The sequence below is a fragment of the Ictidomys tridecemlineatus genome, chromosome 4, assembly GCF_052094955.1.
Source record: "Ictidomys tridecemlineatus isolate mIctTri1 chromosome 4, mIctTri1.hap1, whole genome shotgun sequence".
Lineage (NCBI taxonomy): Eukaryota > Metazoa > Chordata > Mammalia > Rodentia > Sciuridae > Ictidomys > Ictidomys tridecemlineatus.
Genome location: NC_135480.1, coordinates 194029885 through 194054500, shown reverse-complemented (window position 1 = coordinate 194054500; position 24616 = coordinate 194029885). Strand labels below are relative to the sequence as shown.

Below are 24616 nucleotides of genomic sequence, written 5' to 3'. Positions count from 1 at the left end.
TTTAAGATCATTCAAAATGGCCAAGTATATAAATTGCTAAACTATAGGAGAATCTTTTAAAAATGACATGTAGACTCATTTAAAAGCTTTTTAAATACATATGCAAGATGGAAGGAATCCTTGTGATTACACCCTTGGGCAATAGAGGGCCCCTTTCCTGGGATGGAGTGTGTGTGTGTGTGTTTCAATCCAGACAGTTAAAAACATGTCTCATTTACGTAGCACCCCCTAAATTTCTTGAATCCTGCATCCCATTGGACTCTCAAGGCTGTCAGAGAAGTGGCTCATAAAGGCTCTCACCCCATAGACAAAGAAATAGACCATGGGACAAGGAGATCCAGGGACTTGCCTTGTTAAACACCTTCAGTGGTGGAGGCAATTTACTCTCCAGTAGACTCGACCCCTGCTTCTGTGTTCTTGCCCCAGCCAATTCCCCAACTTCTCCACTGAATTGTTAGATAGATCCCTTTGGAAACTGGGGAAAATTATTAATACACTAGTAAACTACCACTCCATTAAGGATTCTCCTATTGTCACATGGTATCACGAGGTTTAACGTACCAGGACCAAGAGTTCAGGCTCTGGAACACCTGTCTGATGGGGCTACACCCCTAGTCATAGAGCAGAAGTTCTGGGAAGAACAGTTGCTCCAACCTTGGCATCTTATAGCTAAGGAAGCAGTCCTGGAGAGGTGAATGTTCTAGAATGTCAAGGAGGTGAGCCAATTCTCAGCGGCCATTCAGTTCATTGCTTTCTGTTTGGCAATCTTTCTCAGGGCACCCTCAATATTTTTTCCACATATGCCTATCTCTGATAATTCATTTGATTGTCTGAGATGTTTTTTTTTTCACTTAAAAAGGTCCCCATTGTAAATTTGAATATATTTTAAAGAGACCACTAATTATTAACAATTTACAAAACTTGCCGTAAATAGGAATAACTATGAAAATAAACACATAGCAATTAAAGAGAACATACCATCCCTCAACCACACAAAATCATCTCATCTACCAACATGACACACTCAGGAAAATGGCCATCTTACCTCAGAGTCCCATTGTACAGCTGAGATAAATGATCCCAGAAAGGGGCTCCCAGTGACAAACCTGCACACTGTCACACAGCTTCCAAGACCTCTGCTGACTCCCCTGATCTCAGCAGTAACTGGCAGAGATGTTTCCTGCACTTGATGCTGCTGGGCTCTCAGACCTGGATGAGAAACTGAGACTGCAACAAGCCAGTTAAAGAGAATGTGCAGAAAATCCTCAGCAGGACCCAGCAGTGAGCCTAACACAGCCAGAGCCAGCAACTCAGCCCTGCAGCCAATTTCAAAAGTGCTCTTTGCAAGTGGCAAGTCTCTCCAGCAGGTGTTTCCCACTGGGGAGCCACAGGCTCCTCCAGAACACTTGAGGGTTCACACTTAGAGGCCAAAACTACTGAATTTTGTCTGTTCACTGCCTCACCTCTCCCAGCAATAATAAAATGGGATTCACAGGAAGCCTAGGGATGACCCTACAAGCCTTTAGTCAGGAGATCCTAGCACTTCCCAGACAAAGCCATTTCCCGAATCTTCATGGTCAATGGCAAGCTGAATACCCCGTTTGCAAGTTGGAGCTGAGTTATTTACTTTGGATTGAAATATCAGAAAAATAAAATTGATAGCAGATGCCTCAGAGCATTCAGGGAAGGCTTTGATGCTCTTCTGATACAGATTTATGCTGGGTCTCTGCTACTCAGGGACTGATGGGAAACTGGCAATATACTAGGTAGAAGCTTGGAAAACTAAACAATTGGCAGCTTATAACATCTGGGTGGATGTAGCAAACTCAGATCAAACAGACCGGACTCTTCCCAATGAGTCTGATCTGGTGGGATGGAGCAGAATCAACCATAACACTATAAAAGAAAATGAAATTATCTGATATGAGATGTTGCTTTCCTTTAACAAAGATGATGACATGTTCCACACTGTTGACCCTGCCTTGGCTACCACGAATCATAGCAATAAGTTCCAAGGACAAAACCTACAGCCAAATTAAACATGTGGTGCTATGCTTCATTTTCTATTAAAACAATCATTCCCAGATCTATCTTTGCTTGAAAATTACTTGGGGAATATTTTTAAAATACAGATTTCTTAATCCAAAACTCTAATTTTGAATCAGAATTTCTAGCTATAAAGGCCACAAAGATAGATTGATAGGTAGGTAGACGATTGATAGATACATAGAGTCAGAATCTTTGAGTGATTCTTAAGCCAAGTGTTTGTGTAAAAGTCACAAAAGTTCTCCCTTCTGTTTTCATGGGATCCCCCCATTTTCCTTATTTTGGTCTACCTTCCACATAAGAAATAAAATACCTTTATATATCTATATCTATCTATCTATCTATCTATATATATATATATATATATGCATCTCTAATTTTTAAAAATCTATAATTAGTAGAAGAACAACCAATAAAATACAAGAAGGGGAGCAGCGGATGGGAAGAGAAGAGGGAAAAGGGAAGTACTGGGGACTGAAGTGGAGTGAATTCTAGTCCATGCATGTATGACTATGTCAAAATGAAACCCAATATTATGTATAACAATAATACACTAAGAAAAACATTAAAAATGAAAAAGTATAAGAGTTTTCAGAAAATGAAGAGGTATATGTTTCTCTCATGTGTTGAAGTTGGAGAGGATCAAAGGAAAAAAAGGCGGAAGGATCTCATGAAAATAGAAACCAGACTAGAAAAGAAGAGGAAGGGGACCAGGGGAAAGGAAGAGGGGAGGGAAAGGGGAGGAACTGGGGAATGAAAGGGATCAAATTATGTTTCGTGCATGAATGCACATGTCGCAGAGGATCCAACTGTTGTGTATAATTATATTGTGCCAATAAAAATCAATTAATAAGACGTCAGAATTTGCAGCCTGGTAAACTCTATCATCTTGCCCTATTTCCATTTTTAACAGTTCTATTGGAAGGATCTGGGTGGTACTCTGCCTGAAGTCCTTGTTGAAAACAGAATACAGACACAGAGAGAAGATACAAAACAGAGTAAGTGGCTGAGAGGCACGAGAAAACAACTTAGATTAAGTAGCTCCACTGAACTTCAGGACCTTGCAACAGAAAAGACTTCTCTTACCTTTAAAGAGGAACTTCATTACCTTTGACGGAAGTGAAGTCAGAGACAGCTTCTTAAAGTTTTGTTTTTATTTATTTATTTTTAATGATTGCTCTATGGCACCTCCCAGGAAATCCCCGACACAGAAGTACTCATTCTTTTCTGTGGAGGTAGGAAGACGTCCAAGGAAGAGTCTTTCAAAGAAGACAGAGTTGCAGGAAAAAGAGGGTTATGCAATAGAATGCCACACTCTGGCCTTGGAGAGAGAAGGACAAGAGCTGGGGAGTCCGTGGGTAGGAGTGGGGCTTGGTTACTTTAGGTCATTCCTGTCTCGCTTTGCTCATGGGAGTGGGGTGTTGTGTGTGAGACAAGACCTCAGATTGGCAACTGACAGGTTTTGATTTAATTACATGGTGAGATCATTTCTTAGGAGCAAACAACACGATACTTTCCCCTAAACGTGGGTTTAATTTTCTACAAAACGCTTCTTCCATAAACACCATGTTGTTTCTAAACCCTTATTGTCATTCCCAGAACGGCTTGCAGCCTTTCAGAAACCCATTATTTTATAATTATAATCAAGACTATTAGGACTGGACAATTTGTGCCAAAAAGCACATTTACCCTCAGAGTCATCACTTAGCACTGTCGCAGGAGGGATCATCTCTATTTCTGCAGAAATCAAGGAAAGTTGCAAACCTTGCCTTTTAAACTCTCAATTTCTAGATGGTATGGGAGTTACTGACCTTGTCCTAATTATTCTCCCATCACTCCTCTTACTACCCCCTCACAGATCAGCCCAGAACTCCACAGTAAACCGTTACATGAGACAGCCCCAGGAATCAGGCCAAGTTCTGCCTCTTCCAATTGGACACTTCCCTCTCTGCCCCTCGGTTTCTTCATTTGTGGAATGACAAACCTACCAACACTTGCATCAGAGGGTCATTTAAATAATCACATGAATTAATGCACCAATTAGAAGAGTCGCCACATGTACCCAAAGCTTAGCCAATGCTCATTATTAGTGTGATTAATACGTTGTGAGCCGTGTGAAAGAAGAGATTCATCCACTCTGGGAATCTCTTCCCTCATTGCTAAAATGAGGAGAGTGGACCCCAATTCGCAGGGCGGCAGCAGCAATCAGAAGAGCTCACGTTGCACTCAGCGTATTTGGTGTCTTTTCATCAAGCACTTACTCCACAGAGTTCGCTTTGAGCTGAGCAGTTCAGTGATTTCCACAATGTCACCCAGAATGTGCAATCCCATTCCAGCCATCTAGAAATTCCATAGCTTTTAGAGCTTCCCCTGCAACTTCTGTTCTTAATCAAAAGTCTGTGCTGCCCCTCAGGAAGTCAGCCCAACTAGAGACATGTCAGGTCCACCTGAGTGGGTTGTCTAAAGAAAGGCCTCCGTCTAGGCAGGCTGACTGGCCCATCGTTAAAGATCTTTAACCATGTGCATCTTTGATTACCTTTTCCCCAGATTTTTATAGATTATAATATTAATAAGTAGCAATGGTAATAATGCTCTTTGACATTAGGATGGTAAAGATAGGAGGCTTCATGCATTTCTGTGGGGGTGGGACAATCATGGCATTGTAAAGTGTTGACAATGGACACATTAGAGTGTAGGACAAGGGACACAAAGCCTCAGTCTCCTCCTCTGTAAACTGGAAATAATTAGTATCTTCCTAATTATTCCTCCTAATCATTGTCCCCATTTTATGTGTTAAAACCTACCCCTCCAGGCACTCAAATGGCATGCTGGTGACCTCTCAAGTCAGCAGAGGATCTGGGATGGACCTTGGTTTCCACACTGGGAAGCACTTTCAATGCATCAGAATTCTGCTCATGATCAATGGACAAGGTGTGGCTTTTGTACTTTGTAAAAAGAAGCTTCTTGTGATTTAGGATGTATTTCGGAGCTGCGATCCTCTGTCTTTCCATTTTGTCTTTCCTTTGTCTTTCCATTCTCCCTACCTGAGAGTGATTCCCTGAGTTTGATTCTGGATATGAAATCTCCCACCTCAGAGGTTTCCACACTTTAGGTTACTAAATCAACTTTATGCTGGGCCTGGGATCATTCCTATTCTATGACAGTCCCTTCAAGCAGGCAGATTTAGAATTATGCTGTGTCTCCACACCTCTCTCCATTTTATCTTTATATTAGACCTATAGAACAGGAAAGAATGGCCCTCACCGTGGGGCTGAGCAAATTCAAGTTAAATGAAGAAAAGTGTCCAATATTATATTTGAAAGACATGGCAGAGCCAGAAGTCAAAGCCAAATTCACTATATACATAGACTAGACATGTAGTCATAAAAATGAAGTCCGTATAGCATTTAAAAAACATGCACCCTCATAATTTTGTGGTGATATCAAGAATAATCTGTGTTAGGAATATAAAAATCAAGCTTTCTGGATGCTCCTGATTTTCAAATTCAGAAAAGAGATAATTAGGATTCTAGGTACTAGGCTGAAATTCTAAGTCCCAAACACTCAGTTATTGAGAGCCTCCAATCTAGCCAAGCTGAAAGAAGAGAGAGTACTGGTGCCAGGAGAAAACTCACTTCAAGGGACATACTATCCTGCTCCTGCTTCCCACAGTCCAACTTAAATCCTGAATCAAATTCCATCGTTAATGTCAATATGCTCAGTCTGTATCGGCTTAACTTCCTCCTTGAGTTAGCTTCTAATGACTCATCACTGTCATTTAATGGAGGCATTGAACATCCTTACATAAAACCACATGGTTTTAATACATGTGAATCAGAAGATTGAGGCAGTAGAATCACAATTTGAAAGCCAGCTTTAGTAATTTAGGGAGATGCCTAAGCAACTTAGCAAGTCACTGCCTAAAAAACAAAAAACAAAAAACAAAACAAAACAAAAAAAACAAGATCTGGGTGCTGAGAATGTAGCTTAGTGGTTAAGCATCTCTGGACTCAATCCCTGGTACCAGAAAAAAAAAATCATATGGCAGAATAAATAAAGGATGTTGGGAAATTTCTGTTAATACAGAAACTGATTCATTATGAAGCCCATTTGCCTAGACCAACTTTTATTGTTTGTTTGTTTGTTTGTTTGCCATAAGTGGCCTGGAAGTCTCATGGAAAAGAATACTCCATAAGCAAAGAGAATTGAAGTGATCATCATCAGAGGAAATAGTTTGTTTCAGGTATTGTGTGATGTCTTACACAGCTCAACTTCAGCCTAACACCCATCTCTTTGTTCCACCTTCATATCTGTATTCTAGTTTTAAGCCCTGGCCATGGCAAAGAGAAAATAAAAATAAAGAACTAGAACACTCAAATCTCTATACAAAATAGGAAGAAGGCATTAGCAAAACCATCAGGCATAGCTGCCTTTTTTAAAAAAAAGCTTATATATAAATGCATATATGGACCTGTAAGATTTCATGAACACCCATGAAAGTATATGGGTTGGGGTCTATCATGGCGTTATATACCTTTATATTTTCAATGCATTGTAGTTATATGTAATAGTGAAGTTTATTTTCATATATTCATAAAACATATAACAGTTTTCTTCATTTTGATCCCCTTCCCCCCCCACCCCCGCGTCCTTTCTCTCTCTGATCCACATCTTCTACTCTATTGGTCTTCTTTCTATTTATTTATTTACTTTCAATTAGAGCATTATAATTATATGCAAATTTGGAATACCTGTGTGGCATGCACATGGCATAATTTGGTCAACTTTTTTGCTCATTTCTTCCTCGTTGCCTCCCCTCCTCACCCATCCTTGTTCCCTGTTTCTACTTTACTGTTCTCCCTTTTATTTTCGTAAGAGCCCTCTTTTAGTATTCCTTTTTCTTTCTAGCTTCCACACATAAGAGAAAACATTTGACCCTTGACTTTCAGAGTTGGGCTCATTTCACTTCGCATGATGTTCTCTAGTTCATTCCCTTTACCATGGTTCAACCTTCATACCTACCTGATTTCAAATGCCATGATTTCATTCTTTGTGACTGAGTAGAGCTCCATTGTGTATACATACACCACATTTTGATATCAGAGAGACTTGATTTAAATCCAAACTCTGTCATTTAATACTTGTATGACTGTGGATATATTACTGAAAATCTTAGAACTTTGGTTTCCAAATACGTGACAATGCTAGCTAGCATCACCAATATCCATCAATATGGTATGTGAATGATTATATCAGATGTCATTCATAAAAAAGTAGAAAATAGATATTAAGGATAACTATTGTAAGAGAAGTCCTCCCCATCTTGCTACAAAGTTAACTTTAAAATACCTGGAGTCAAGGACCCAAGTGGAGACCATGGTTGAGAACAGCCATGCAGATAACAGGACCAAGGAACAGGATATTTAAAGGTCTAGAAGCTGCATGGGCAAAAGAAAACTGTGGCCTGGGACTTGGGAGACTTAACTGGTGGGTACAGAAGACAATGGGGCTTTGCTTATTCACCTGTTTTGGGCTGATTTGAACGTTAAGTCGGGTTGATCCCATTCTGCTCAGACATCTCACCCTGTGCAGAACTGCCCCCCCTTTCTACATGAGCCCACTCAACACACAGATGACATTTCCACCTTCACCTACTTGTACCCTGTACACAATATCTTTAAATTATGGAGCAAACCTTAGCTTACTTCCTGAGTATGTACAAAAGGTGCAAATTTCTGAGAAATGTGTCTTATGATTGTACTTGCCTCTCCCTCCCTCCTCCTTTGTGGTTTTTTCCATTTTTAAGTGGTCCCCCAACTGCATTCAGTGTGTTGGGCTGCAGAACTGTCTGCTTTCTGCTCCTTTGGCAAAGGCCAGAATAAACAAATAAAAAACAAAGGTCTTTGCTTCAAAAAGACCCAGGCTTTTATTTGAGATTTTGGAATAGCCCCTTAACACATCTATGCTTTGAATGAACAGGTGTCGCCTGTCTACAGTGTTTCAGGCATGGTTATCAATGCTGGGGAAGCCAGGCTAAGTAGACCTGCTCTCAGAGTTCCCAGGGAGTTTTATAGGGACTCTTATGAGTTCACATGTGACTCCCTAGGAACCTGCTGGTGATTTCTAGAAAGGGTATGGAGTCCAGAGGAGGCTGGATTCTGCCAACCCAAGAGTGGAAGAAATTCAGAAAGAAACTGCCTAAGTATAGTTACAGTAATTCCTGTGTTCCCACAGGCTGCTACTAGAGAGAAAAACTACTCAGTGCTTCTCCCCGTCTCCTCTTTCTAAAACACCAGAAGAATATTCACTCAGAAGGATATTGTGTTGAACATATATTATTTTAAATTTTTGTAATAGTCTTTTAAAGTAGCATTCTTATCCTTATTTTACATTTAAATCAACTAGACTCTTGCAGGCCCTGTGGTGCACACCTGTAATCCCAGTAGCTTGGGAGGCTGAGACAGGAGGATCACAAGTTCAAAAACAGCCTCAGTAAATTACCAATGCCCTAAGCAACTTGACAAGACCCTGTCTCAAAACTTAAAATAAAAAAAAAATTTAAAACAGGCTGGAAATATTGTTCAGTAGTTAAGCACTATTGGTTCAGCTCCTGATAATAAATAAATAAATTATTTATTAAATTAATATAAATTAAATTTATTAAATAAATAATAAATAATAAATAAATTCTCAAAGAAGTGAAGCCCAAAATATAAAGCAACTAAGTTGAGAAAAGTGAGTTTTGGCTTTCTCCAAAAGCCACACTATCCAAAATGCCAAAGGCTCTCTCTGGAGCTAGAAAATACTAGCTAAGACTCATTTTGTGTCTTTCCTTTCTCATTTTGTTCTTTTTTAAGAATCTCTACTTTTAATTGAGTAACTGGATTGTTCATGTACACTTTGAAGTTGACTCAAGTCCTTTATGAAAGCAAATGTGTTACAAAATCACTTGGTTTATTATATAAACATGCATATGTATTTGTTTAATGATTCATGGCTTCGGTTGAAAGCCTCTTGACTAGTGTCAACCACAAAGGGAAGTGTAAGGTTTCACTTCTAGTTTTGCCAGCTTTAGGCATGAAGCAATGGGGTGTAATGGAAAGAGCTTCCGAGTGGGCAGAAGGCCCAGGTGTAGACCTTGACCCTGCTCACTCTGTGATCTACTGACAATATATTTATTTCACTGAAATACAGGCTTCATATCAATTAAGTGAAGAGGTTCATTCTTGATCTGCTATCTCAACTGGCTAATAGGAGATCATAATCATGTGAATATGTTCCAAGTTGTAGAGCATTACACAAATTTAAGACATTCTAATTAATATTAATTTCTCTGTATTCCATTTATATTTCATTCACAGGAGGTAAATGACTGCAAAGAGTCTCTCCTGGCCTAACTTTCTGATTTCTTTACTTTCTGTTTTTGCATATCAATTCTTTTCCTCCTTATTCATATCATGAACAATTTCCAGAAGTCCCGTGCCTTCTGAGACTGGCTGGTTTCACTCAGCATAAAGGCCTCCAGTTTTATCCATGTTGTCACACATGGCAGGATTCCCTTCTTTTTAAGGCTGAGAAATACTCCATTGCATATATATAGCACCTTTTCTTTGTCCATTTATCTAGCAATGGGCATTTGGGATGTTCCATAACTTGGCTATTGTGAATATGGCTACAATAAATATGGGAAGGATCATGTTTTGTGATATTTATTTCCATTCATTTGGATATAAAACCAGAAGTTGGATTGCTGGATCATATCATAATTTTATTGTTGTTGTTATTATTATTATTATTTGGAGGAAGCTCCGTACAGTACAGTTTTACATAATGTCTGCATCACTTATATTCCTACTGTATAGAAGGGCTCCAATTTCTCCTTCTCCGTCTCCTTATCTTTTACATATATATCTTTTACATATAGTAGCCATTATATATCACATGTAGAATGGCCATTCTAATAGGTTTAAAGTGGTGTGTCCTCGTGGCTTGATTTGTTTTTCCCTAATGCTGCCCCCATTTCTCTTTCTTTGAATGTATCATTTCTAAGGAAGTGGGCTTAATGTGCTTTTCTGGGAAGTCCCCTTACTATGAGCCCCATTAATGATGGGCACATTGTTTTCTCAATGATAACATCTACACTTTGCTAAATGTAGTCAGGAAGTGACACTCCACAGGAAGCAGCAATGTGCAGTCCCTACCTTGAATCATTTCATAAGCAGGTCTGGCCAGGGGATAGTGCAGGGGAGAGAATTCCAGCCTCCTTCTCCCTGATGGTATGTAACATTTTATCAAGCTACATTCATCCAAAGAAGAAACTTGGGCTGCAACCCATTTCATGGAGTCACTCCAATTGTATTGAACATGCTTTTAGAATCATCAAGAACAGGTGACCTACTAAGGTCATCTCACTTCTTTCGACATCTAACTCTAATTGCTCTTTGTGAGTCAAACAAGTCAGACTTTTCTCCACCTATTAACAAAATATCCCTTTTGGTCAAATTATTTCAATGCTGCCTCTATGACAGCCATAACTTAGTGGTAATAACTTAAGAATGACATTTAGTGCCAAAGTGACAGAGTGTATTTTACATACTTGCTTGAAAAATAGTGGTTAAATACGGATAATTCCAGCACGTCTCTAACATTCTTATTTATGGTGTAAGTTTATAGACAAGACATGAAAAATGAGGACTGGATTTTTTAAAAAATAAAAATATATCAGGAATTCTAACTTAATAAATAGTGCATGCTAAGGAATGACCAGGATGTTGATGAGTGTATATTAATCAGCTTTCCTTAGGAATTAGTTGCAAGACTAAGGAAACTGACATAAAATGGAAGGGGAATCCTGAATCAGGATCAATCTGAGTCATCAAGTAGAATTTAAGTTATGTTCAAAAGAAAAGAGAAGCTGGGCACCATGGTGCACACATGTAATCCCAGCACTTTGAGAAGCTGAGGTGGGAGGATCCCGAGTTCAAAGCCAGCCTCAGCAAAAGTGAGGCTCTAAATAAAATACAAAATAGGGCTGGGGATGTGATTCAGTGGCCAAGAGCCCCTGAGTTCAACCCCTGGTACCAAAAAAAAAAAAGGAAAAGTAAGCAAATATCCATTTCCCTTGAAACTACCAAAAGTCTTTCAAGATAGTTAAGCATCATGCATGAATTGGCTTCCACTCAAAAGGAGCAGGAGAAGAACATTGTTCCTTTCTGTTCCCACTGAGATCCAGTCTCTTGATTGTTATTTAATTTTGATGAGGAAGTAGTTGAATCAACTTTTCCAGACATGACTCTGGTTGAATGGTTGAAATACACACCTGGAATTCCTGAATTTTAGCACAGTATTGATTTCCTTTGCACTGTGAGCTCCATGCAATTAGCAGTCCTGTGTATCTCATGCACCACCGATTCACTTGCCCCTAGACAAATGACTGACAGGCTGTAACATTTAATGTGTGTTCGTTCACAAGGGTTTGATCCCACTAGGCAAGTCATGCTTCAGGGTTTTGTTTTGTTTTTCCTATTCATATACACGTTGTGGCTTCCTGCTGGTTGTTTCCTGCATCTGCTGTTGCTTCTGGACTCCAGAGCTTTCCATCCATCAGGGCTTTTCTGAGTCTTCTCCAGAAGATGTGGCGCCCCAGGATGCTGTCCTCCCATTCCAGGTAAGTGTTCCTGCTGAGTAGACGGTACAACTCTACCTGCTTCCGGAGCAGCGACTTCTCCACCTTCTGCAGGACGATGAAAATGATGCCAGCGTGGCTGCTCAGGAACTGCCAGGTCTGAGCAATCTCATATTCAAAGATACACCAGCGGCTCTGGATGAAGTGCTGAGAGACCACCACTATGACCTTCCGGCTTTTATGGAAACCTTCCTGGATGATGTTGGCTGCAATAGCCACACCAGGAATAAAGTCTCTGTAGTGGAGGCAGAGCTGAAAGGGGGGTACCCCTTCTTCTAAATTCTTTACCAATTCATTCCTCACCCAGTCCTCATCCTGGCTTGAGTAGATCACAAAAGCATCATAGGTGCTTTCGCCTCTGCCATACTTTTTGCAACCAGCAAAAAGCATCAAGTGAAAATAGAACTTGTAGACCAGAAACACTATCACAGATACCACCAGCGCACTCAATACCGACACCCCGATAATGGTCTTCTTTATTTGACAGGTGTCATTCCTAAAACTCAGAGCAGGCAAGCCCTGTAGATCTGAAGGGGTTGCACACACCAGTTTTTCAACCTCCACCAAGGATCTCCTCTGGTCCTTTATCCACTGCAGGAAATGCTGGTGTTCACAAGTACAAGCAAGTACGTTCTGAGTAAGATTTATGGTTAGATTACTTGGAAAATGCTGTAGTTCTTGCCCTCTGGAAGATTTTATGCTATTAAAACTGCAGTCCAGAATCTCGAGGGAGTAGAGAGGTTTATAAGCAAGTTCATCCAACAAAAACAGGTTGTTGTGACTCATATTTAGGAACTTAAGTTCAGGGAGAGCGTCAAAGGCTTTCTCAGACACCTGTTCCAGTTGACATTTGGAAAGATCCAGGTAAGTCAAGTTTCTCATGTTTGTGAAGATATCTGGAAGGAGGTTGTCCTCAAAAGAATTGCCAGCCATTTTTAAGATTTGGAGACTGACCAAGCCATTGAAGATGCCATGGAAGGCCACCTGGATTTTAGTGTAAGAAATATCAAGGTAATGGAGTTTGCTGAGCGACAAGAATACCGAAAACTCGTTGATCCTATTCAAAGTGGAATACTGAAAATCCAGATATTCTAGTTGTTCTAAACCCATGAAGTTTGCAGTCATTGTAATAGCCCCATTGAAGCTCAGATCTAAGTACTTCAGACTGGTTGTTCCAAAGTGATAATGAGAACAGCAACTCTTAAAGCTCAAGTCATTTCCACTGAGATCTAGATGCTCAAGTCTTGGCGCTTTAAGTTCTCCAAAACTGTCTAAATCTTTGTTGGCAATGCAAGTAAATCTTTTGAGCGATGGGAGCACTATCTTAGGAAATTGTTTAAATTGACACTTCACCAGTTCTAAAGATTGCCAGTTGAAGCCTGTAGAAATTTCTTCTACCCTATTCAAATTCAGGCTTACCAGAGACATTGCAGAAACATTTGCCAAACAACTCAATAAGTCAGTAACATCTCTTGCCAGATTATCTATATATGCTAACTGGAATTCCTCAATGGTCAAATTGCATAGTTCTTCCAGGACAGATTTATCAACCATTTCCACATTTCTTTCGTTTTTAAATTCTCCCAGAACCAAGCGATGAACTTCTAAACCAGCCAGACCTTGAATACATGTTTTCATTGCACTTTTATTATGAAAATTGCTTCTCAAAGTCAGTTCATGGAGCCTAATTTCTTTAAAGGCACCGGGTTGGATGAAATCTATTGGGTTCAGAGACAGGTCTAAAGAGAGATTGAGTAATGGCATTTTGTGTAGAGCCTCCAAGTCCATATTGAAAATATTTTGAATCTTGTTACTGGAGAGGTCCAAGTGCTTCAGGTTTGGCAGGTTAGAAAAATATTCAGGTAACTTGAAGGAATGAATAAGATTGTGAGCCACATTAAGCTTCTCCAAGCTTGTGAGATGTTCAATAGGGAAATTTCCTAGAGAGGCCAATTTCGTCTCCACAGCCACCAGTGTCCTTAAACTTGATAGTCCATGAAAGGCTCCTGTGCCTAAACTCTGGATAGGATTTCCTGTCAATATCAAGGTAGAGAGGTTGTGTAAGCCCTCATATGCATCATCTTCAATAGTCTGAATTTCACACCTACACAGGGAAAAGAGACAGTTTATGTAATATTTCTGCTGAATAAAAATTTTAAAATAGTATAACAATCTCAGTCACCCAGTGCTTCTTCCAAATGTGATCAGCATCTTATGATCTGGCAGAGGCACAGGCATGAAGCAGGGTCCAACAAGGTCCACAGATTCAGTATTTTCACATTGACAACAATTGTGAACCCTTTTTATTACTCTGAGCACACATGCTGAGAAGAGACAGCAGATCCTTCAGAAGAAAATCAATGAAAGATCAATAATTGAGGCACATGAAGATGGTGCACTTGATAGAGTATGTCGTAATCACCTTAGATCAGGTTTGGCCATTTCTTGCTGCACATGATTGTAATTATGCATTTGATTGGAAGAGAGGATAGGAGTAGTTTTTAGTTGTTAGTCATGATAAATGAATGGTGAATGTCAATTTCAAAATTATAAATAATCACACCCAAGTGTCATGGTATCTTTAATGTTTATGAAAAGTTCTGCACATATGACAGCAAGATATTTGAAAGTTGCCATCATCCCAGGTGAATATTAATAACAGGAGGCTGGGGTGGTTTTGTGGAAGGAAAGGAAAGTGTCCTAGGAGAACCCACATCAAGGAACTGACCTAGACTAGAGGAATCAAAGCAGGCTTTTCTAAGAATATGTAAACTGAAATTTGACTGATGAATAAGAGTTAATAGGAAAAAATATGGTGATGTGCACAGAAGATTCAAAAATCCCAAGGTTTGATCCATAGAAGGTCTATGAAAAATAGTCTGTGGCTGCAAAGCAGAGAAGGTAAGGTAAAATGGAGTTGTGAAGAAAGCGGGGTTTCCAGATAAGGCAGGAGCTTATGAGTCAGATAAAACATTTTGAATTTCATCCTGAAAGAGATGGAAGCCATGCTACCTAGAATCTTCATCCAGATATCCCAGAGACATAGCTTCTATGCAGCCCCAAACCAGAAAGCATGTGAGCAACCCCTGTTAGCCATGTAGGTGTCTGCAAGTCCCAGCTAATGAGCAAGTCCTCTCCTGAGTTACATTTACAGTGTCCCCACCTGCCCTATGCCCTCAGGTGGTTCATAAGTCATAAAAATATTTTAGTCCCAACTTTTGTTATTTACTGGTAAATGCATAGAGAGTGGTCAAAGAACCAGGAAGAGAAGTCAAGACAGTGGAATTTTGGTGCCCCTGTCGTCCTCCTTGACTGCAGGAGCTTGAGAACTCCCTTTTTTCTCTGGGTTCCATCATCGCATTTCTAGTTGAGGCATCTAAACTTGATTATTTCCCATGTTTCTTCTTGCAGTTGTATGATTTCATGATTTATAGTCTTATGTATATGGTGATGTATACATCAGGCAAGAGTGAAAGGTCTCCATCTCACTCCACATGGCTCACTGCTTTGCACAGGTAGTGTTTAGAGGGAAAGAACACTTAGATGGAAGAGATGTGAACCTGAATTTCTGTTATGTTGAAACAAGCCAAGTGAATGCAAGTAAGTCACTTAAATCCTTCAAACCCTTCAGTTCCCTCATCTATAAAAGAAGGAAATACATGTGTATTTTGTTAGAAGATAATTTGAGTTACTAGATGTAAACATTGTATAAACAAGCAATGACATCTGTTTTCTATTGTCTGTCCTTCTGTCCATTCAGAATTTCCAAAAGGTTGACCAGAGAGGAAGCTGGCCCCTTTCTAAGCACATGTCTAAGTCTTCTGAGGAAAGTTCCTTGGGTGTGTGTTGGATCAAAGATGTATCACATGGGACTTTTTTTGATGAAAAACTACTTTTTGTTTTCAAAAAAAGGAGGAGCTTGGTAGGTCTACTTCCAAACAAAATTCTCACTTGGAAAACCAAAAGGTATTATCTAATCAGATGTTGTGATGATGATATCTTATACTTTAAAAATATACTATAAGGCTTTTAAAACAGCATGCTGATACTCATTATTACAAGTAACCCTGAAGGGTAAGCTTCAGCATTTCCATTTAATGAATATGAAAGCTGAAAGTCAGAATGATGAAGTGACATGCCTCAGGTCACATGGCTGTATATGTGGAGGAGGACATGACCGAGGTCTTCCTACACCCATGAGGCTCTACTCTCTATGCCACTGTCTTTAAAATACTCCATTCCTCCTCTGTCTGGCTCTCCCAGTACCTAAGGGAGAGGATAAAACCACAACGAGTTCCTCTCTTTTTTATGGAAGTATCTTCCTGGAAGGGGATTTCTCATTTCATGACCTCAGTCTTTCTCAGGAATGTAGATAATAATTTAAACATAAAATTTTTGTTTTTACACAGACTATCATAGAGAAGATAGTATTTTATCAATTTCAAATTGTGAATGAGTTCCCTGATGATGAGAACACTTCCAAAAAGCAATTTCCTGGTATAAAAAAAAAGGAGTAACAACTTCACTTGCCCCCCAAAAATGGTATACTTTTGTGCTTCAGAGAAGGAAATCTTGGTCACCGTTTCTCCATCTACAGAAAATGTTTTTGTTTGTCCTTCACATCTTTCTCCTGAGTTACTTGTTTCTTGCTAATCCCTACCCTGCACCCTACTTTCAATACCTCTGAAATTATCTGAATCCCATTCGGTTCACAAAATGTCTCTTGACTGCCCACCACAGAGAAGCCCTTGTTCTGAGCAACTCCTTTTGCCACCCATATTTGCATTTAATTTATTACCTATTGCCATAGTTCATTATCCTTATCTCAGTTTCAAAATCAAAAAGTCAGAATTAGAATTTATTCAATGTCTATTAAACACTCAGCAACTTGACTAGAACTTCAACATATTCACTCTTTTAAGAGGATGTGCTCTATTTACTAATGGGCTGTATGTTATATATCCACCAACAATTGTTTCCTAGCAGGAGGTAGGACATAGGAGGGTAGGTAAAAATATAAGTGCCGATGAAAGAGTTTAAGTTAATTTTCTCTCCTTAAGAAAATAAATATAAAGGTAGAACTAACCGTCCTTCTCCTACATTCATATATAAATACATGACCAGTGAACTCCACATGATGCAAGAATAGGATCATAATTAGAATGAGTTATACTCCATGTACGTATAATGTGTCAAAATACACTCTATTCCCCTGTGTATATCTTAAAAGAATATATAAAACAACAACAAGGTGGAAAAAAATGGTTTCATAAAAGTGCCCATTTCACAGATGAGGAAACAGAGACCTGGAAAATGGAGGTGGCTTGTCCAAGCTTCCACAGTGAGACACCTGTTGAAAGAATGAATAAGTGAATAAAGGTGAGACTTCACCAGCCAGGCTTCCTGGTTCAAGACTGAAGTGATCACCTCAACTTCAACAGTATGGAAGAGCTTATTCATTACCTGGATAAATCCAGCACCTCCAGTTCTGGGAAACTGGAGAAGCTGTGACTGTCTATGCACTTCAGGGGGTTGAAACTCAGGTCCAGATTCTTGGCTGAGGAGGGGATGCTGTTGGGGATTTTGGAGAGATTCAGCTCCATGCATTGGTACGTAACATTAGGCTCCACCTGCAAGATCACACATTAGATGCAGTGTCTTACTAAATGCACTCCAAACTGCCCTATCCTACAAGCAGAAGATCCAGACAGATTTCTTCCATTCATCTACCCATTCATTCACTCACACTCATTCATTCATCCACTCGTTTCATACTTATGTCTTCCTCTAGGTCAGGAAGAGTTCCTCCTATGTACTCAGTGTTCTAGCCTCTTTTGCAACAGTGACAGCTTTAAGTGAGAAGCAGCGGAATCAATGGACAAGGGCTCTGAAGTCAAAAAGCCCTAGGTTTCATACCACTCTACCATGTGATTTGAGGTGAGGTTTTTAAAAAAATCAGTGAATCTCACTTATCATATTCAAAATTCAGGTATTAAAATACCTTGTATCGTTCTAACTATGACCTCCATTGTGTACAGCTGTAAGGATACTGCCAATCAAGATGTCTAGATGACAAAATTACATATAAGAGGTTGTGAGGGGAATGGGAAAATAAACAAGGAGAGTAATGAATTACAGTAGATGGGGTAGAGAGAGAAGATGGGAGGGGAGGGGAGGGGGGATAGTAGGGGATAGGAAAGGTAGCAGAATACAACAATTACTAATTGGGCATTATGTAAAATTGTGGATGTGTAACCGACGTGATTCTGCAATCTGCATTTGGGGTAAAATTGGGAGTTCATAACTCACTTCAATCTAATGTATGAAATATGATGTGTCAAGAGCTTTGTAATGTTGTGAACAACCAATAAAAAAAAAAAAGATGTCTAGATGAAGCCAGACTTGATGGTGCATGCTGTAATCCCAGTGGCTCAGGAAGCTGAGGCAGGAGGATTGCAAGTTCAAAGCCAACCTCAGCAAAAGCCAGGCACTAAGCAATTCAGTGAGACCCTGTCTCTAAATAAAATGCAAAATAGGGCTGAAAATTCGGTTCAGTGGTAGAGTTTAATCCCCTGTACCACACACACACACACACACACACACACACAAAAGATGTCCAGAGGTCCTCTATCACCAGGTTTTTGACAATGGTATTCTCTCCCTTGGTTCTTTGATGGTTAGCAGAATGATGCAGAAATGAGGGGGAATGAACCTATTAAATAAGGTCAGGTGCTTTTTCCAATTTTGATTCTTGAGCTGGTTTCTATTCTACTTTTCCACATTCTTGTAAGCCTTATTCTCTAACCACCCATTTAATTTCAGAATTCTCTGACTTTCTCCAACAAAATTCTCTGCTTAAGCCAGCCAGCTCTGGTGTTCTGCTTTTAAAACCAGTAGAATCTGTTCAAAGGATTAAATAAGATAAAGTATTTAGAGAGCTTTTCTAAAAGCCTACTAAAATGTAATTGATCAATAAATGTTAGCATTAATTATTATTAGTTATTATTAATCCTTTACTATAAGTCACCATTCTCCTTGTATGTTATATACTTGAACTCGATCATCTAAGCAAACTTTTAAAGATGAAAAAAACAGAAATTGAGACAGATGAAATCATGTGTGTACAGTGACAGAATTTATACAAGCAGAGCCTCACTTCATTCATGTCTGCTTAAATTTTTTATGCACTTTGACATATATATGTATACATATGTGTATACATATATATATACATATATATGAATATAATTTCTCATTTTTCTGAGTGTACATGTTATAGAATCATATTGGTCATGCAGTCACATATATACATAAAGTAAAAGTGTCTGTTTTCTTCTACTATCCTTCCTATCCCCACATCCTCTTCCCTCCCCTCTCTTTATTTTCCTGTACCTAATCTAAGGTAACTCTGTTCTTCTCTAGTGTGACTCCTAATTGTGAATTAGCATCTGCAAATTAAAGAAAACATTTAGACTTTGGTTTTTTGTGATTGGCTTGTTTTATTAGCATAATATTCTGAAACTCCAGGCATTTACCGGCAAATGCCATAATTTCATTCTTCTTTAAAGCTGAGTAATATTTCATTGAATATATATATATATATATATATATATATATATATCACATTTTCTGTATCCATTCATCTATTGAAGGACACCTAGTTTGGTTCCAGAGTTTAGATATTGTGAATTGAGCTGCTATAAACACTGATGTGGCTGCATCACTGTATGATGCTGATTTTAAGGTTTTTAGGTATAAACTGAGGAATGGGATAGCTGGATCAAATGGTGGTTCCAATCCAAGTTTTCTGAGGAATCTCCATACTGCTTTCCATAGTGGTTGTACCAATTTGCAGTCACACCATCAATGTATGAGTGTACCTTTTTTACCATATCCTCGCCCATATTTACAGTTTCCTGTATCCCTTATGATTGCCATTCTGACCTGAGTGAGATGAAATCAGTCTAGTTTTGATTTGCATTTCTCTAATGATGTTGAACACTTTTTCATATGTCTGCTTAAATTTTACCCAGCACAATAGCCTTGAAGATACTCTCTACCAGAGGACTAGGCTAGGAAGTCTCCCCTCACCCTTTTTTTATTTTGCTTCACAGTTTGCACCATCAGTGAACGTCATCTTTCCTGTGCAACTGTTCGCTAAATGTTGTTCATTTTCTGTGCTAGACTGTAAGCTTTGATGGTTTTGGTTGCTCCTTGGTCTCCAGATCTCAGAATGGTGCCTGGCAAATGATTGAAGCTCCATACGGATTTGTTGAAAAAGAATAAGGAAGATATTGAATGAAGGTTGGCTTAACCACCAAAGGACAGGCATTTTCTGCTAAGTACTGCGGGCCATGCAGAGACAAACATGGCATAGTTCTAGACTTTAATGAACTCACAGTTTAGAGGAACTGTTGAGACAGGAGTGAAATTAACACTGTCTCCAGAGCCATGAAAAAGGCTCTGAAAATATGTGCTCTGGTTCAGAGAAAGTGAGATCAATTCTGGACCCAGAGAAGTCTTTCTAGAATGGATCTTGAAAAATTAGGAAGGTTTAGATATGTGAAAGGACAAGAAGGACATTTCATAAGGAGAGAACAGGTTGAGCAAGGAAGGGTGGAGATTAGCTGACAAGGGGCAGGCATGGTGAGGCCTAGACCAAAAAGAAGTCATGGCTGGATCAGGAGGACTTGAAACTTTGTTCTGCAGCAGTTCTTTCAACCCTTTAACACATATAAACTGACGAGCAACTGTGTGCTAGGCACTGGCAGTAGATGAAATAAATAAATAAAATCAGTAGTGATTCTACCTTCTAACCAATTCCATTCCAAAGAGAAAGACAAAGAGCAAATTAATATAAAATATATACTGATGCGCTCTAGAAAAAGAAAAACAGCGCAGTGTAAAATGGAGTAGAGACACAGAGGAAATGTGGAGATCTCCATGGGGCTATCAGGAAAGATCACTCTGAGGAGGAAGTACTTAAGCTGAAGTCTGAATGAATGAATGAGTCAAGAAGTGACAGAGATGCAGTTCCAATATGGCAGCCCTGGGGAATGGGAAAGGTGGACAGTATAAATTGCAAAGTGTGGTAAATGTGAGATGTGTATTAAATTTCAAAGATATTGTACTAAAGAAGGAATGTAAGATAGCCTTTTAATAGTTAAATCTATGGTACATTTTGAAGAGATATTTTGAATATGTTAGGTTAAATTAAAATATCATCAAACCGAAATTTACTCTTTTTTTTTTTTTTTGCTTTTTTCATTGGCTTCTAGAAAATTTAAAAATCCATATATGATTTGCATGATTTTGCCATTGGACAGCACGGATCTCAGGGAAAATGATTCCAGGGGACAAAAGAATACAAAGGTTCGGAGGTAAGAAACCGCCCTAATAGCAATGGATTGTTATTGAAGAGTTTTGAGGAGAGTAATTTGTCATATCCAATCCTCCAGAACGACAGTAATAATAAACCACAAACAAAAGTGTGCAGAATGGATGAAAGAAAGGAGCATATGAAATCAGGAGACTATTCACCATCCAAGAGTAGAGGCCAAGGGAGAGGAGGACTGGCATTAAGTTTTCACTGGGACATGAGAAGGGAGAGTCAGGCTTTAGGGGCTGCCAGAATATGGTACACGGGGAAAGGGGAATAGTCCAGGGTGGTTGGGCTTTTATCCCAGGGGGACCCTGATTGTAGGCTCTATCCTCATTAACCTAGCATCAGGAGGTGCACCAGAGGACCATAATGGGTGAACAGTGGGCAGGAAATTGAGACAAGGGAGGACAGAGGATAGCAAGTTAGTATTTGTTGCATATTAAAGTAAACCACTTTTCCCACTTTCTCAAACTTAAGGCTCCACCTGGATACACTGCTCCTCTTCTGACCCAGGCTCACCCTAAATCATTCACTTGGTTTTCAGTTCAGCTGCGAGCTTCTAAATCCTCAATGTAGTCCGTGCAGGGGGGAAAGGGGGGTGAATAGGGATTACTCACCAATTGGTAGGGATTTCATGAAGAAAGAAATCATTGCAATAGCTGACAGTTTACATCATTCCCTTTTTTTCTCTCTGTATTTCTTCATATGCTTCCCCACCCACACACACACTCTCTTTCATTTTTTTTTCCATTCTCTGGAATGAACTGTATGCAAAAATTTGAAACCCACTTAAAAGAATTCTTTCTCTTAAGAAGAAAACACACACACACACACACACACACACACACAAACAAAAACACTTTCCTCCTGAGATTGAAAGGGACAGAACAACTGCTTGAAGCTGAGTGTGCAAACCAGCAACAGAAAGGCAGGAGACCGTAGCAGCCCCCAAACTCTTAGTGAAGTATTACTACAAGTTGAGTCTCAAGAGAGTTTAGTAACTTCTTCAAGGTCACACAGCCAGGAGGTCACAAAATGTTGAGTTTAAGGCAGTCTTACTAACCTAAAGTCCCCATCGCACTCAAAAGTCCTAAATGGGACAAGACACCATTGGTAGCCTGTCCGTGCCCTGCTAACCATGAGTCATTTCGTCCCTGTAGCTTTTCAAGTCTTTAGTTCATTTAACTCTGTTTTGCTAAATAAACCAACCAGAACACACAGCAGGAAGTTCCAGGCAGGGAATCAGTTTTTAGTAGCAAAGGAAAGATACCAGAAGATGAGCTGACCCCAACCACGTACCTCCACGCAGGGCTCCCAGCTCTCGGGTCTCAGGCAGGAGAGGAAGGCCATGGCTGGGATCAGAGTCCCAGCCAGGCTCCGGGGAGGTATCATCCTGGCATTTTCTGAGACCAGCAGTGGCCCTGTGAAAACATGATGAGCTTTCACTGCAGGACCCACGGGGCAGAGTCTCCGTGGCCCTGGCGTCTTCTCTTCCTGGTCGGTGCCCCGAGGCTACTGCTGTGTTTAAAGCAGTAAGGGGTGAGAGGAAGTGAGAGTGGCAACCTTAGCATTCTGGGCTTCAGTTTTTCTAGTACTTAGCTCCCCTGCCCCAAGGAAGGGAAGTTAGAAGCAAATGAAGAAGCCTTGCAGACCTGCGGCTACAGGAACAGCAAGAGGAAGCTGGCTCTTATCCCAGAAAATCATCTGACCTCCAGACTTGGTGAACTTAGGAAAATAAACAGGCCTTGTTCAAATACTTGGCATAACTAACCTAGTATTACAGGGGTTTTCCAGTTTTGTTTTAGCCGTGGAAACTTCCTGCTCATACTAGCAATCCACCACGTAATTAAGTCGGTTGAACTACAGAAATTAATTTTCTTATACTTCTGGAGGCTAAAAAGCCAAGATCAAGACATCAGCAAGTACGTCTGTGATCTCCTCTTCCTAAAAAGACACCACTGGTACTGTTGCTTAATAATAATAACAAGAACTCACATTGATGAAAGTTACAAAATAAAGTGGTGTGATGATAGTTAAATGACACTAACAAACAAGCCTTCATTTTTCTGGTCTTTAGAATGAAGATAATCACATTTGTCTCGTCTCATTGAATTACGTTACCTTATCAACAATGCCTAGTCTAGTGGATGGCTTATCATTCCGTTCCATAGGTGACAGCTAGGATAATTGAACATGTGGGTAAAGGAGGATCATCATCTTACCCAGAGATGGGTCATGGGATTGAATGAGCTGACGTGTGTACAGGTTTTTGGACAGTCTGGAAAGAGGCAAGTATAATATAAGTCTCTGTTGAATAAAACATTTTAAATTTGGGTCTTACCCTAATAGCATCCTGGAGAGTTTCATCAAGAGATCCTGAAAGCACCTCAGATCCAGAATGTGTAAAATCAGGCTGCACCAGAGTAACAGTAGAGTCTCTTGTAGATACTTCAGCACCTGTAAAACTAAGCCCCAAATGGTCCTGCTGTAGAAACTTTACTGGAAGGATGAGTTGAGCCTATTTATGCACAGATGGAAGCCACTTTGATTTGACGCCTCCAAGTTCCTCGTTCCTCACACTAGACATGTTTAAACGCTAATTTCCCATATTTTGTAGCCATGTTCCTCCACATATGATTGGGCTACAACCTGAAAAACCCATCATAAATTGAAACTATGCTAAGTCCAAAATGCAATTTATAAACCCAATCCACAAACACCACAGCTCAGCTGCACAGGGCACTGCAGAGCCTGAGTTCTTGGCCCTCCTGACTGAATAGTTGAATCAGAGCTGTAGCTTCCAGCCACCATTCAGTATAACAAGAGTTCATATTGCTAACCTGTGACAAGATCAAAATTCAACATCCCAAGTTTCTACAGAGTGTGTGTTGCTTAGCACAACTGTGAAGTAAAAAAAAAAAAAAATCCAAAATTGAGGGACAAAATGTATCCTTGATGTGCTGGTATTGGGTCCTCACTGATTGGAAAGAGACTGTCCCTCCCAGAGCTAGTTAGCTGGGAGAAATAATAAATGACTCACCGTGGAGCACAATTTTCATGTGCAAATTTCCCAATCCAGGGCCTACTCTGAGCCACTCCTCTATCTGGCTGTTAAAAAAAAAAAACAAAATTTGTGCCCTAATCAACACAAGGCCAAAGAGAGACCCTGGCCCTAAGGGACTGCTAAAATAATTCAAACTAGCCAAACTTTAGCTTACTTACCTGCCTTGCAGTGCTTTTCCCCCTAGAAACCACAGGAATGGCTTGTGCCCATAATTTCCCTGGGATCTTTCTGCCACCTGACTGACCCTGGTGCCTCCCCATGTGGCCCTGCATTGTGTAGTAGGCTCCCCACCAACCCCCACAGACACCCCAGCCTTGAGAACTCTGAGTAAAAATCCACATTCTCCATGCAATCATCTTCTGATCTCCTTATCTCTTGGTCTTACCAATCATTAAAAATAATAATAATAATAAAGTTCTGCCAAATCCTAGAAACAGCA

At 39.8% G+C, this 24616-nt stretch overlaps 1 protein-coding gene across 3 annotated transcripts; it reads right to left on the bottom strand.

The window, feature by feature from the left end:
- Positions 1 to 9793: 9793 nt before the first annotated feature.
- Tlr4 (toll like receptor 4) lies at positions 9794 to 22802 on the bottom strand. Of its 3 annotated transcripts, none has more exons than XM_013356765.4 (4): positions 22413 to 22802; positions 17195 to 17361; positions 17038 to 17081; positions 9794 to 13835 (listed from the first exon to the last, which is right to left on the bottom strand). In XM_013356765.4, exons 2-4 carry the CDS (start codon positions 17336 to 17338, stop codon positions 11573 to 11575), a joined length of 2451 nt encoding a protein of 816 aa, XP_013212219.2. In that variant the 5' UTR covers positions 17339 to 17361; positions 22413 to 22802; the 3' UTR covers positions 9794 to 11572. The 3 variants fall into 3 exon arrangements, with proteins under 3 accessions (XP_013212219.2, XP_040142145.2, XP_005320949.2); XM_040286211.2 differs by having other exon boundaries at positions 9794 to 13764; XM_005320892.5 differs by lacking the exon at positions 17038 to 17081 and having other exon boundaries at positions 22413 to 22801.
- Positions 22803 to 24616: the final 1814 nt, after the last annotated feature.

Coding starts and splice junctions, on each gene's coding strand:
- Tlr4 (XM_005320892.5), bottom strand. CDS start 22,505: ATGATACCTCCCCGGAGCCTGGCTGGGACTCTGATCCCAGCCATGGCC. Junction 17,362..22,412: donor GCTGGGAGCCCTGCGTGGAG/GTACGTGGTTGG, acceptor GTGATCTTGCAG/GTGGAGCCTAATGTTACGTA. Junction 13,836..17,194: donor GAGGTGCTGGATTTATCCAG/GTAATGAATAAG, acceptor TTCCCTGTGTAG/GTGTGAAATTCAGACTATTG.